The sequence below is a fragment of the Bombina bombina genome, chromosome 5, assembly GCF_027579735.1.
Source record: "Bombina bombina isolate aBomBom1 chromosome 5, aBomBom1.pri, whole genome shotgun sequence".
Lineage (NCBI taxonomy): Eukaryota > Metazoa > Chordata > Amphibia > Anura > Bombinatoridae > Bombina > Bombina bombina.
Genome location: NC_069503.1, coordinates 624,521,183 through 624,536,437, shown reverse-complemented (window position 1 = coordinate 624,536,437; position 15,255 = coordinate 624,521,183). Strand labels below are relative to the sequence as shown.

Genomic DNA, 15,255 nt, shown 5'->3' with positions numbered 1-15,255 from the left:
GTAGAAATTATGTACAGGCAGCTTAGTTCCTACAGTAACATCAGAGGCAGGATCAGTTTGAGACATCTTTCAAAATGTAACAAAAAAAGAAAAAATAACATTTAAACAAAATATCCTATTTGCCCAAAATAGCGGTTTCAGGAATGGGAAAAAATGCTTATGCTTAAATACTTAAATGAAAATAAAATCAAAAAGCAAACATCATAGCCCTCTGTAAACAAATGAGAGCAGAGAGCAAGAGGGACAGACTTAATATAACAATTTTTGGGCAAGAATGTTCTTGGAGGGGCCGGATGTGACATCAGCAGCCCTGACGCATGTAGGCAGCATGTGAGTAGGAGCGCAAGAAGCTAACTGTGAACGCTACCCTGGTCACTCTTCCTGAAACTTTGTTGGGCAAAGCAGTTAGCCAGCATTCAAGCAAGCATATCGAAGGGTCGAGGTATAGCCGAGGGGAAAAAGAGGCATCTGCTGACCGCCCCCACACGCAACCTATTGAGGATGACACAAGCTCTAAGCGTACAGAATCCATTCGAGAACAGCTGCAGTGACAGGCGGCTAGGATGTTACACAAGCATTCCATCTAGTGCTTGGTCCGGTAACTCATTATAGGCCGTACAAAGTCCCTTGGCCAAGTGCTAACTTGCTGTGTTTTATTTTTTGACTTATTCCTTTTATCAATGCATGTAAATCTCTCTGGTTAAAAGAGTCTGGGAAGTTTGATTGGGAGAGTGAAAATTCAGAAGGAACTTGATGTAAAGTTGCTTTCTGCCCTTTAAGCATAATGTTGGCAGGGTCAGGCTAATTAAGAAAAGCAAGCGGGGCACATGTCAGTAAGCCATACGTGGCTAGATAAGTCCCACCACTTACTCCCAGTGAAGTAGAGAAAAAAAGCCAGTTAAGAGATTCCCCCACCTGTGTTAGTTCATGTGATTACACCATAGCACACAAATAGTTAAACAAGTCTGGGTTCTCTAGAGGGTGGGTGAAGTCACTACAGCCCAAAGTCTATTTATTAAATCTACTAGATGTGTCTCAGACAAGGGCGAGGAAGGATCTACATAGCACAGTGAAGAAAACTAGTGTTTGGAAAGACTCTCTGTTGTTGAAAATAAGGGGGAAAGGAAAATCCTATTTATATTCATGGACAGTTGCTTGTCACATAAAGGTGCTTGCAGACATCTTGGTACGTTAAAGTATGTCAAAATTCAAGGCCCTGTTCGGTGAACATTTGCTTTAGAGGTGGCTGCATAAAACCTGCACCCCACTGGTTGATTCTGTGGAAGGAAACAGAACTTGCTTAAAAGTGGAAAGTAAAAAGGAAAAACAAACACACAAACAAAAAAAAAACTCTATATAAAGACTATATTCTTCCTATTTAAAGAGACAATGCTTAATGTAATATATAACCACTGGAAGTGTGGAGCCAAGCCTTTTGTGCCGCTGTTGCTAAGGGACAGAAACAAGAAGATACACTTTGCATTGGTTAAATGACTATCAATGCTGGTACCAGAACTGGCCTGAAAACACTGCTCAAAGAGTATTTGCTTGGTATAGTAAACGAAGGCATTTCCTCTGAGTATAAGTTATGTTAGATTCCTGAGTTCTGTATTTTTCATTTTGAAGTATTCCCATCCTATTACCGATACTCTGCTGTATTTTAAGATACTGCACAGGTGAATTGATAGTCTGGTTGCCGTCATTCTCTGCTAAACAACGAGGGATGTAATAAGTGTAAACATCTCCTCTGGGCATACCATAGATAAGCTAACTGCTGAATCTCGTGTCAAGGGGCAAAATGGTGCTGCTTTTTAATTTTATTTCATAAGTGAGGCTGTACAAGTTATTGATTGTGGTCCATAATAATACTGGTTTAATAATCTATTAGTGGTTTATAATATCACCTTGAGATATTGTATATGTGAATTGACATTCTTTCTTTAGTTAATCCTTGCTGAATAATGGGGGGCTTGATAAGTGTAGACATCTCCTCTAAGCACAAATCACGTAAGAACACGCCCCACACTACCTTTTTAAGCATCTTCTTTTTTCTTTTTTCATTGATACTCCTTTATAAGTCTTAAAAGTTCTATTATCACAACATATCACACACTTCACACGACATTACCTGCACCATATTAGACTAGCACTAAAGATTACTCATACTGGAAAATGTCAATTTTAAATTTTCAAAGAACACTTTGTCTTTTTCACTCTTCACTATTTTCTATGGAGAAATTTGGTTATTCAGCTAAAATCAAATCCACCACAATGCCACCTAAAAAGGACAAAAATAAGGTTAAAAGCCATAACTCTGTCTCAAGATAGTATAGTAGAAGAACATATACCAGCTCACACGGACCTAGATGTCCAACAGTTGGTGAAAGAATTCTCAGCTACAATGCTACCGCATCTTGATTTAATTAGACAGGACGTTGCAGCCATATTTTATGAAGTAAGACAATTTAATAATAGGTTAGATGAGGTCAAAGCTAGAATCTCAGAAATTAAAGATAGAATAAATTCTTATGAACAGGATGCTAAATATTATGATATTATAATCAAGAAGCTTCAAGAGAGACTAGATGATCTAGAAGATCGTTCTAGAAGAAACAATTTAAGAATTGTAAGCGTCCCAGAGACTCAAGAATTTGAAGATCTCAATAAGTTTATAAATGAAACATTGCCCCTTCTTCTAGAAATAGAAATAGCAGGGCCAAAATAACAGTTGAAAGAATACATAGGATAGGGCCTGAGAAAACTAGATCAGATGGCACAGTATTGATAAGACCTATAATTGTCAAACTCTCACATTTTCAAGATAAGATGGAAATTTTAACTCACTACAGGAAAAAAAAACATCAGTTTTTTTAAAGGATAAAAAAATCCTAATATTCCAGGATTACTCGCTGGAAACTTCTACCCGTAGAAAAGAGATGGCCCCCTTTTGTTCCTATTTGATTGAGAAGGGTCTTAAAGCCTTTTTGTTATATCCAGCGAAAATTAAAGTATTAAAGGCAGGATCTTGGCATTTGTTGAACAACAAATTAGAGGCCAACCATTTCTTAGAAAATATTACGGATTAAGCCCTTGTGTACCGGAATGTTTGCTGAATATTATCTCTTTAGACCAGATTAATGGTTAGAAAAGTTTTGAATTTAAGGAATTATTATTCTCTATATTTTAGTCAGAAGTTTTGCAAAAAGGGATTTTGTGTGTGCGTGTGTTGGGGGGGGGGGGGGGATTATTGTTTGCTGCTCCCGTTTTTTTTGTTTTTTTCCCTTCTCCTTTCTCCCATTCCTTGTCCCCTTCTCTCCCCCGTTGCTCTCTCGCTCCTCCCTACTCTCGTATTATCTCCACTACTGTAAGTTAGAATATGATGGGACGTCCGCGGTGTAACATCACCCATTAAAGGCAAAACCATATCAAAACACTTCAACACGTACAAAGCTTTTATTCAGGAAACCTATTTACAACGAAATTCCCAAACTTAAAAAAGGCTGGGTTGCAGAAGTAGTGGCAACTTCAGGTGTTAAAAGGAAAAAAGGTGTTGCAATATTATTTCATAAAAATCTCGACTATAAAATAACTTATACAGAGATTGATGAGGATAGTAGATTGATTATCGTGCAGGTTATATTATCAGGACAAAATTTCATTCTCTACAACATATATGGCCCAAATAATGGGGATAAAGGGTTCTGGAATAACTTAATCAGAAAACTAATAGTCTATACAGGCAGCAGTCTTATTATAGTGGGCGATTTAAACTTAATTGCCCAGTATCCCCTGGACCGATTACATAGAGTAAAAGGGAAAAATAGAAAGAAAAGCTATAAATCTGAGGTAAACACTCAAAAAAACTCCTACATTTAATAGATATCTGGAGGCTGCAAAATCACAATCTAAAAGAATACACTTGTGAATCTAAAACATACAAAACATTTTCGAGAATTGACTATTTTCTAATAGACAAAAAATTAGTAGGTAGGGCTATTAAGGCTTCTATTTCTTCAATTATTCTCTCAGATCATGTCCCGATTACATTGTAGCTGCAAGTCAATCACATAAAAAGGTCATACGCGTCCTTTAATTTCCCAAAATTTCTATTTAACAATATGAAATTCGAGAACTGGTTAAATGAATAATGGAAAGAATTCATTTTAAATAATAAGGAATCAGTGCAGAATCCCGAGATCCTATGTGAAGCGTCTAAAGCAGTTTTAAGGGGAGAGATGAAAGCATACTTGTGTAAGCTTAAAAAAATAAATAATTAATGAGCGTAATACTTAACTTTTCAATCAATTGGTTAATGCATACAATGTTTACTTAAGAGAGTTGTCAAATGAGAAATGGAGTGTATACTTACAGGCAAAAAAGGAGAGGGAGATATTTCTGCAGCAGAATGCTGCCGTCGAAGTCTTAAAAACAAATGCTAGATATTATAGGCATGGGAGCAAAATGGGTAAATGCTTGTCCGGTCTGGTAAAACTAATTAAGGGCCCTAAAACTATTTTGGCGATAAAAGGGGACAAGAAAAGACTAACTCAAACTAATGATATCAGCACGGAATTTTTAAACTATTATAAGCAGATTTTCTCCCCATCAGCAATTAATGAAGAAAATAAGAGACATTTTTGGGAAATGTGTAAACTGCCACATCTTTTATCTGAAGATTTATCAGATCTAAATAGACCAATAGCGCAGGAAGAAATAAAGAAGGCCATTAAACAGCTAGCTTGTAATAAGGCTGCAGAGCCGGATGCTTTACTGAATGAGTATTACAAAATTTTGCAGAGCAATATATTGCAAAGCCTCGCTGAATTATTTAATTACTATTATGTGGAAGGATCTAGATTCTCCCGAGAATTTAAAAAAGTCGATCATCACTTTAATTCCAAAAAAAGGTAAAGATCCTGAAACTTTAGATGCGTACCGCCCTATATCTTTACTCAATTTAGACTATAAAATATTAACCTCAATAATTGCTGCAAGGCTACAGAAGTTATTACCCAAACTGATCCACCCTGATCAAACAGGGTTTATGAAAGGTAGATCCTCGTTCTCCAATTTAAGGAGGTTACTTCTAATAGTAGACTACCACAGTGCTCAGGAGAGTGAAATCAAGCAAACAGAAAAGGATGAGGCAGTTATAGCCATTGATGCTGAAAAGGCTTTTGATGCAATTGATTGGCAACATCTCTTTGGCTCCTTAGAACGATATGGCTTAAAGGGCTATTTTTTAAATTTATTCATATGTTGTATGACAAACCATTTTCGGCCTTAGTAGTTAACGGGTCACGTTCAGATAATTTTCAGCTAAACAAAGGGACTAGACAAGGGTGCCCGTTATGACCGATGCTTTTTAATTTGAGTATTGAGCCATTAGCAGTTCTTCTGAGAAATAGCCTGTCTGGTATAAAAGTAGGCCCCAGAGAACTTAAAATATCCTTATATGCTGGGGGAACTTCCGGGCGGTGGCCATGACAGGTTGCAGGATTGCTTGCTGCATAGGGGAAAAAACAAATCTGCTTAAAATCTTCCTTTAATTGCCCCATCGAATGTTGATACCTACTCTATATTTCCCAACAGACTAAGCACCTTCAACTAAAGCTATTATTTTCAACATTTGATGCAGCTTGGGTCCTCCGGAGAACACGCCAGGCTGCGGCCTACAATCTACCCCCCAGCAGACAGTGTCTGTCGCTAAACAGTGGTGCTAGCACTACAAAATGAAAGCCTTCAAATCTACCATAAATGCTTGCTACTCTCAATCACTACAGAAACCTGTGGGGACAGAGGTCCGTATCATCCAGGAAATCAAAGAGCTGCTGGCCTATCATCATGCCGCATTTGCTGAGACCCTATGAGTCACTTTAGGCTCCTCCAGTCCAGACAATGAACCTGACTTTTTGTACGCACATCCCAGAGGTGCTACAGCGGCGAGACCCACTACACTTGCCCTCTACCCTGTGAGCAAGGGAGACTTGGGTGACGACAGCGGGACCCTAAATACACAGAGTGCACCTCCGAAGCCCATAATTGCCAATTTTAATGAGGGGACAGAAGCCTTGGATTCTTCTAAGGAGACATGTAAGACCTCACCCAATCCCACTATGGATGGTCTGTTACTTACAAGCTCCGGGGGCGGGGTGGGGCATCGTTGGCCTCCGAACCTGCATACCATTCCTCAGCCACAAACAGGCTCCCTTAGAGGGAGTCAATACAGTGTAGCGGTTGGTGGCTGGTAGAGGGGATGTGACGCTCCCGGGATGCTTCCATTGATAAGGGTCTCTGCTGCTACCTTTACTAAGATGCAAATTTGCCTCTCTTGGGCCCATGATCTTAAAGAGGCCGCAATGAGACCAGATCCTCTACTGCTGATGAAGTGTGACCCTCCTGACGCTCTATGCAACACCCTACATGACCCTACTTCAGCAGAGTCTCATTCCCTGCTACTTGCACTATGGACTAGCCCCCTAAAGTGTACAGGAACAACCTGCAAAAATGGAGTGGGGTAAGCTAATAAAGTGACTAGAGAAGATCCCCCTAAGGGACACTCTTCTACCCTTAAACCTAAAGACTCCCAAGGGGACTTTTTCTTATATATATTTGTTTCTCTTTTTTTTGGTTACTTCAGTTTCCTGCTGGTATTTCTAGATATTCAAAAGAGTACTTATACGCAGGAGTTTATATAGATTTTTACTTAATATCCACAAATGAAGATGATGATAATGATCCTGAAAAACTTATCTATAGACGTTTGGATTTTTCCAAGTAGAGCTGTATTCCCGTTACACACAAAATGTATTGCTTATCACTATATTAAGAATAGGTTAATGTCTTACAATACTTCTACAAACTTTTCCCTCAACTACTATTTATATTCTAAGCTGTGTTGTCTGCGGCCGAGACATCATGGTTTACTTACTTAATCTAGGAGGGTATGGCTTAGACATATAGCTCACCTACTGCCCTAGACCATAATCATTAAAAACCCTATTTCTGGGAGCAGCAGCCAATAGTAAAGTAATCCCCCTTTGCCTCTATCTTCAGTCAACACCCACAATCCATATTTAAAATTTGAAAATAGCTCCTTCTGCAGTATTCACATTTTCGACTTTTATGCTGGGATAATAGCATAAATACTACATATGCAAACCCCTCCCCCCTCAGCTGCATTAAACTCCACAGTTGGGAAATAATTTATTGAAATCTGTGTCAGTGCTATAACTCCCCCACAGTTTCTTTCTTTTTTTACATATATTACCTATCTTAGTAGCATCTTCATAAGTTGTTGGCTGAGTTGTTCTTTACCCCTTAAAGCTTTATTACATACTGTTTGTACTTACTATTCATTATATAAAGTATATTAAAAAAAAAAAAAGAGGTTCACCATTTGAGATCCATAAGTGGTCTCCTTTGTTTTAATCACCTTCTGTTGGTTTAAAAATGTCCTTTATTCTAAAAGGCCCAAGAGTGGCCTTCTATGCCATTTATAAGGTTTTGAGACTGATTGGCAACCTATCTCTATTATGTCCACATAGTACATTTGTTACTAGCCGTTTGTTTCTTATTTCCTTATTTTACTGTATGTATTCGCTGTAAAATTGATATTGTATCTTATGTGACATGAGATTTTACTTTACTTTGTTATTTGCCCTGAAATGAACCTCAAATAAAAAAATATATATAAAAAATATATCCTTTTATGCTGATGATCTCCTGGTATTTATTAGTAACACTAGAGAAAACCACCGGAAACTTATGAGGATTCTTAGTATTTTTAGAACCTTTTCGGGGTACAAGGTCACCTCTTAGCCAAATTTTTTTTTAGCCGTGGGCTGCTGTAGAAACTAAGAGCTGCGATCGTTTGAATCAAATAAAGGAGCTTTCTACATGAAGTATCTTATACTTCATAAATGAAAGTGCCCTTTAATTGTTTCAATAGTAAATCCTAGCGTTTCTAAAACGCTAGGATTTACTTTAACTTTAATGTCCCAATGAAGGTTATTAATTTTAATGTCAGTGGCTACCAACATAAAGCATTACACATTTAAGGGATATAAAACGGGGCTTTTTCAGTTTTGTAAATATATATAAGAAAAATATCCTTATATGCTGATGATGTCCTGGTATTTATTAGTAACACTAGAGAAAACCACCGGAAACTTATGAGGATTCTTAGTATTTTTAGAACCTTTTCGGGGTACAAGGTCACCTCTTAGCCAAATTTTTTTTTAGCCGTGGGCTGCTGTAGAAACTAAGAGCTGCGATCGTTTGAATCAAATAAAGGAGCTTTCTACATGAAGTATCTTATACTTCATAAATGAAAGTGCCCTTTAATTGTTTCAATAGTAAATCCTAGCGTTTCTAAAACGCTAGGATTTACTTTAACTTTAATGTCCCAATGAAGGTTATTAATTTTAATGTCAGTGGCTACCAACATAAAGCATTACACATTTAAGGGATATAAAACGGAGCTTTTTCATTTTTGTAATAAAGCACTAACATACTTAAAAGAAAGCATTACAAAATGTATTATTTTAAAATAATTGTATATTTTGTTTATTTTTTTTAACTCCTTTGTGCAGGGTTCATTATTTATTGTCACAGCCCCACAAGGGGGCTGCTATGGTCTCTACATGAAGGCATATATAGCGTAATGTCATAAATCTTCTAGAGCAACTTAAACTTTCTTTAGAACTGATTAAACAGTAACAGGAAGTCAGTTTATTGTTCTTGCTCAATAGAGGACAAAAGGAAACCTGAGAAATTAAAGGGACATTGTACACTAGATTTTCTTTGCATAAATGTTTTGTAAATATATAGCCTATCTGGGAGTGTTTTTGTAAAAATGTATAGTTTTGCTTATTTTTAAATAACATTGTACTGATTTTCAGACTGCTAACAAAGTTTCAAAGTTGTAGATGTAAACTGATGTCTACAGATTCCTGCTTATGCCATTTTGTCTAATTGGTCCTTTCATATGAAGGGGAGGGGGTGTCTGCTCTTCCTGCTTTCTCGGCCCATTTAAGTGGGTCTCCCAGCCTAACCTCATCAACAGAGCTAAATTGGGATCTTCTAAGTAAGTTTTTGAAAGGTTTTATACAGGAGTTTTAGATCAGTATCTGTGCATTTTCTTCTTTATAGTAGTATCTATTACATGCAGTTATATGACTATTGGTGTATACTATTCCTTTAAGCTCTCAACATGTTAGCTCCCTCATATCCCTGAGGGCAGTAGCTACATTGAGGATGTCTAAGTGCTAAATTTGCAAGAAAACAAGTAGGTTGTTTGCAAAACAATCTGTTTATTTTATTTTTGTGTTTACTTTGATTTAATATAAATATATATTAAAAAAATTACTAAAGGAGCACTGTTTCATGTCCCTTTAATTTATTTTTTACTAATGGAACACTGTGTCATATCCCTTTAAGTTCTTGGTTACAGCAAGACTCGTTTTAAACCCAAAACATCACAATATTTGTACAATCTGCCAAGACCAATAAACCATCATAACTCACTTCAACAAGTTGTTCCTTCTGTTCAGATAGCTTGCAGGTATATTCAGCCACGACTTCCAGGTTTCCTTCCACTCCAGCAATTTTCAGTGCTTTCATGACCATGTGGTCTGCATGGTATTTTAGAAGGTCTGCTGCCAGGATTGTAGCTGCATTATGAAGCTGAAGAGAATGGAAGATATAAATAACACTTGTAAACAAACAAAGAATCAACATAATAACTGCAGAAGAAATATGGCAGAAGACAACAAACGTGACAACTTATTTTCAATTACATTTAAAACTGCTCTGTGGAAGTAATTGAGAGACCAGAGTAGTTCCAAGATGTGCGCATGGGTTTAGAAGATACGCTTGTCATTTATGAAGAGCCACTAACAATTTCATTGCAAGATGAGTAAATAATAAAATGGTGTATCCTTAAAACAATGAGAAGGTCTGCCAAGTAAATAAACATTCTAAATAGAAAATAAAATATCTCAGCGCATTGAGAATGTTATTTTAACACAAGTTTCTGTTGTTTGTAATGTGTTGGTACTTTAAGCAGGACTTTAGTAGGTTTTATACACAATGCAGTTCCTGAGCAGGATCTAAGCAAGTCACCATTCACAACCATATCTTGCTCACGTGTGGATTTTATTGTGCAGGACATAAGATATGTGTTTAAAGGGACACTGAACCCAATTTTTTTCTATCATGACTCAGATAGAGCATGCAATTTTAAGCAACTTTCTAATTTACCCCTATTATCAAATTCTTTTCATTCTCTTGGTATCTTAATTTGAAATGCAAGAATGTAAGTTTAGATGCTGGCCCATTTCTGCTGAACACACTGTGTTGTTCTTGCTGATTGGTGGGTAAATTCACCTACCAATAAACAAGTGCTTTCCATGGTTCTGAACAAAAAAAAAATAGCTTAGATGCCTTCTGTCATGATACAATCATGTGGAGTAGTTGATACCTGGATAGGCTATCCCGCAGAGGTGGTATTGTGTTCTCAGCCTGGAAAAGGTTAATGTGAATTGCCTTTTTCTGTGTGTGAAAACTGCTTTCAGAAAAGCTGTAAGCTGAGACCCCCCTCCTTCCCCCCCTCTCCTTAGTAGTGTAACTGTGTGTAGGAATGCAACTGTAGCTTTGCAATTGTATGTTATTTTGAATGTCTTTATAATTTTGCACTGTGTAACCTGTATTGATATTTTGTTATTAAACACGTAGAAAATCTAATTCTGTCTTTTGGGCTCTAATATCCAAATTCACACTCCTGTTGAGACAAGGTTAAAGGCACGTTACCTAATTGTTAAATAGTGTGAGTTTTTAGGGGTTCCCCTTTAATTTAAAAGTTTTGGTGGTGGCAGCAGGGAAATTGTTAACTAGAGCAGTGTGGACAAGATTTGGGGACTAATGAGGTGTCCCTTTTAAGGTCCTTTTGCAGAGTTGCAAGGATAAGGGAACCAGAGCTGTGTGCCATTAGCACCTTCATGCCCACACCCCTCTATTGTGACGATGAAAAGGTTTGATTCGTCACACCTTTTTCAAATAAAGAAAGCAAGAGAATGAAGAAAAATTGATAATAGGAGTAAATTAGAAAGTTGTTTAAAATTGCATGCTCTATCTGAATCACAAAAGAAAAAAATGGGTTCAGTGTCCCTTTAACTCCTTTGTGGTGATAAATTTTACCATGTGACACTACTGTTAAAATAAAAATCTCAAATGAATTACAGATTTTTTTCTTCTTCTATTACAATGTCCCTTTAGTGAACAAACCCTTGTTGTTTTGGTTGAATAAACTATTTTTTTGAGAAACAAAATTCAAAATTAAACTTTCATGGTTCAAATAGAACATGCCATTTTAGGAGACTTTTTAATTTACTTTATTCTCTTGGTATCCTTTGTTGAGAAGAATATCTACTTAGGGTCTACATGTTATACAGCCTTGCATATGAGTACCATGCCATTGCGTTGCATAAGCAACTGTACTTTTGCCTTTCCATATTCACAAAATCCATGGTAAAATTGCCCAATTATTTCCATTTTAACAATTCCAAGTTATAATCTTTTTAAAAAAACATAATTTTACTTTAAATATTCTATCAAACTTACTATGTCTACTATGGCTAACTGTGAGTTGGAACTTTTGCGAATCCTGCAGGATCATTTTGTACAAGTTGAACATAAGCTGATCTCAGCCTTTGAAAGTGTGCATGGAGTCCGAGTATGCCCAATGAATCATATGTAGTGGGTTGTTGTGAACAGAATATTGCACTGGAATTGGAGAGCAGTGTAGAAGCAAGACCTGAAGTTTTAGTTTCCTGATTAACTGAAGGGGTTAATCATTTAGTGCAGAATAAACCCCTTACCTTCCCACCTCCCTGATCCCTCCCAAAAAGCTCTAACCCTCCCCCACTAATAACTTATTTCCACCATCTTAGGTACTGGCAGCTGTCTGTCTGTTTTCCAAAAACACAATTTTTTTTCTGCAGTGTAGCCCCCCACCTCATTTACCCCCCCTCCCAGATCGATTTCTCACCCTCTAATCCCACTGTATGATACCCCTCCTTGCCGCTCTCAGAGTTGTTTTTTTTCTGTAGTGTAGCGTTCCACCCGTTCCCGCCTCCCTCCAGCAATGGGCCGCTCACCCGCCTCCCTCCTTACCTTCCAACGCCACCAACTATCGCCCCCACTGCTGCCCGATGCACTTGTGGGGCATGCAGAAATAGCGCAATCTCGCTACTTTTAGCGAGATCGCGGCAGAGAGAGGGTCGCTGGTCGTTAAGGGGTTAAAATTGTATGTTCTTTCCAAATCCTGTCCCTTTAAGGGGTTAGAACCAATTAAGGTGTCTAATCATTTGACTTGTGTTAACCAATAATATACACAAATTCAAAGAAATTTTGATCACAACAAATTGAACACATTAAGATGACTTTGGATGCCCTATGGATGGATAAATCAGATTTTTAGTTTTTACAAATCTTGAAAATAGCAAGTAAATTGGTTGTGTTCATTTTAAGATATTCAGATATGAAAAACGTACACATTTTCAGTACGTCCAAAACAAGGACAAAGCTACAGTGAAAACTACTGTACCAATTCTGATAACCTGTCATTGAAAACAAATTATGCTTACCTGATAATTTTCTTTTCTTCTGACGGGAAGAGTCCACAGCTGCATTCATTACTTTTGGGAATTCAGAACCTGGCCACCAGGAGAAGGCAAAGACACCCCAGCCAAAGGCTTAAATACCACCCCCACTTCCCTCATCCCCTAGTCATTCTGCCAAGGGAACAAGGAACAGTAGGAAAATAGGGTGAAAAAGGTGCCCTAAGAAGAAACTAAACTATGGCCGCCTCATTGATAAAACACGGACGGGGAGCTGTGGACTCTTCCCGTCAGAAGAAAAGAAAATTATCATGTAAGCATAATTTAAGTTTTTCTTCTTAAACGGGAAGAGTCCACAGCTGCATTCATTACTTTTGGGAAAACAATACCCAAGCTATAGAGGACACTGAATGCAAACAAAGGGCGGGTACAGAAGGTGGTCCCTTCGAAAGGCACCACAGCCTGGTATTACCCATAAAAAAGAAAACAAGGTAACTGCCCATCAGTTAAACAACCAGCAAAGCCGTGCGGGAGACCACTCAAAATCTTTAGATTTCGCTGAGCACAATGCCTTCGAGGAGCTAAGTCCCACAGGCTCCCATCGCACAAACTACCTGAAGGAAGTACCATCCCCTACCCCCGAAGGAGAGAACGGAGTACCCAAACTAGATCCAAAGGACCATCAGACTAGGGAAGAAATACCAACAAGAGAAACGAAGGTTGGTACAAGACAACCACCCAGGAGAATAACTCTCTAGAAAGACAAGATCCTATCCCCCAGAGTGAGACTCCCAACCAATAAGAGAGCGATCGCGAGGAAGAACAAAATCTACCCTCAGATCCTCTGACACAACACCATATGACTGATGGTGTGCCAATGAGCCACAGCTACCCAAAACCCTAGTCCAGCAGATACAACTGCTAAAACTAGACACATACAGGTAGGAAACCCATATCAGGACCAAAGGTAACCCAGAGCCCACCGACAGGATGAAGGAACTAACTGTCCCAGCAGAAAAAGGGGCTCTCTGGACAGACTCGCGAGCTCTAGCTCCAGTGCAGCAAAACTAACCCTAAGCCATCATGGGACCCCATCCCACAGAGAGTGCCGGATATCGACAACAACTCACGTCCAGGACGAATCCGGACCCCCCCAAAAAAATGGAAAAAAAATCCCTATCCAACACCAGCAGAAAAATGTAACCAGTGGAGGAAGGAACACCCGAAAACCCCCCGCCAGGGAGGATAACAAGGCCAACAGAAGTACACAGTCAGACCCCACTCCAAGAAACAGACCCAGCCCAAAAAGAGATGGCAACATCCGTCTCAAAAGAGAATGGAGGGCCTACGAGGAATTAATCCCTGACCAATTACTAGCATCAGGCATGATACCACGACTGCCAAACAGCATACGAGCACACATTCCAGATGCAATAGCTGCAGCTGGTTGCAAACTGCAAATTATCAGCTTACTATGCAGCTAGGCTACCTATCCGGCCACTACAGGTGGCCCATAATAGATACGTTGTGCACAGATCCTGAACCTTGCACATTGTCCTTCCCTAAAGAAGTAGCACTCCCAAAGAAGGGAGACAGGGCATTGAGCCATAAGGATCCCCTAGAACCAGAGCCAACCATAGCCTCTAGCATGCAAGGGAGGAAGAAAAATCCTTGAATGAGAAGATAAAACCTACAGGGTCTCCATGGAAACTGTAAGACTTCCAAAATCCTCCCCAAGAGGCAAAATGAAAAGGGGACCACTTCCCGAGCCGTAGACAGGTGAAGAAGCTTAAAGAGAAATGGTAAGCAATACCATTGAGCAATAACTCAATGACCATTAAGCTCAGGTGAGACAAACAACCTCGACTCAAATGCAAAAGTTGCCACTGGCGACAACTAAAAGATGCATCCGAAAAGCATTAAACTAACCTTCAGGCAAGAACCAAAGCTCCCCTGAAGGGACAAGCAGACGTGCTAAACCCTAAGGTTCAAAACTAAACCGCCCAGGACCGAATCTAACGATCTGGACCCAAAATCTCAGTTAAGAGTCATGGCCCTAAGCCAGACCCCCTGAAAACCAGGGCAGGCCGTATGACCTGAGGAAATCCTAGGTTACTTCATACGGAGAGAGCACTCTAGGTAGTGCATTCGCAAGAAACTCAGACCAAGAGCATAGACAAATATCTTGACAGGTCTAAGAGATGGCATCCTACACCCATAGGTGGAGCTGAACTCTGGACCCTCTGCAACCCCAGACAACAAGAGCTCTTAGAAATTCAAGTGCAATACTCCAAGAACAATTATCTTTATATTGCAATTTGTAATACATGCCAGTCTATAACGGAAGGCAATCCGCCGGGTCAATGGACGCCCACGGCCCCGAGGGCAGGGCCCCTGAAGCCTCAGAGGCCATCGTTTCCCCAGAAGGTCTAACTGACTTAGGAGAACCCATGTCCGAAGTAACCCCAGTTAACAGAACATGGACAGTATATTAAAAATACCTCTCTAGGGAGATATAAATGTGCCAATGCCATAGATATGGCCATGCGGAATGGTGCTATAACCTTTGGAGGAAACAAGCCGCCATCCGGAAAAGGAGTAACGGCCGTAAGGACATCTGCTTGCATAGCAAAAG

The 15,255-nt window shown here is 39.0% G+C and overlaps 1 protein-coding gene across 1 annotated transcript in view; it reads right to left on the bottom strand.

Annotated features, from left to right (window-relative positions):
- CTNNAL1 (catenin alpha like 1) overlaps nucleotides 1-15,255 on the bottom strand; it is a 727,303-nt gene that overhangs the window by 195,627 nt on the left and 516,421 nt on the right. The window contains exon 9 of the mRNA XM_053714583.1: nucleotides 9,529-9,687. Coding sequence (XP_053570558.1) covers nucleotides 9,529-9,687 — 159 coding nt within the window. The remainder of the gene's footprint in view (nucleotides 1-9,528; nucleotides 9,688-15,255) is intronic.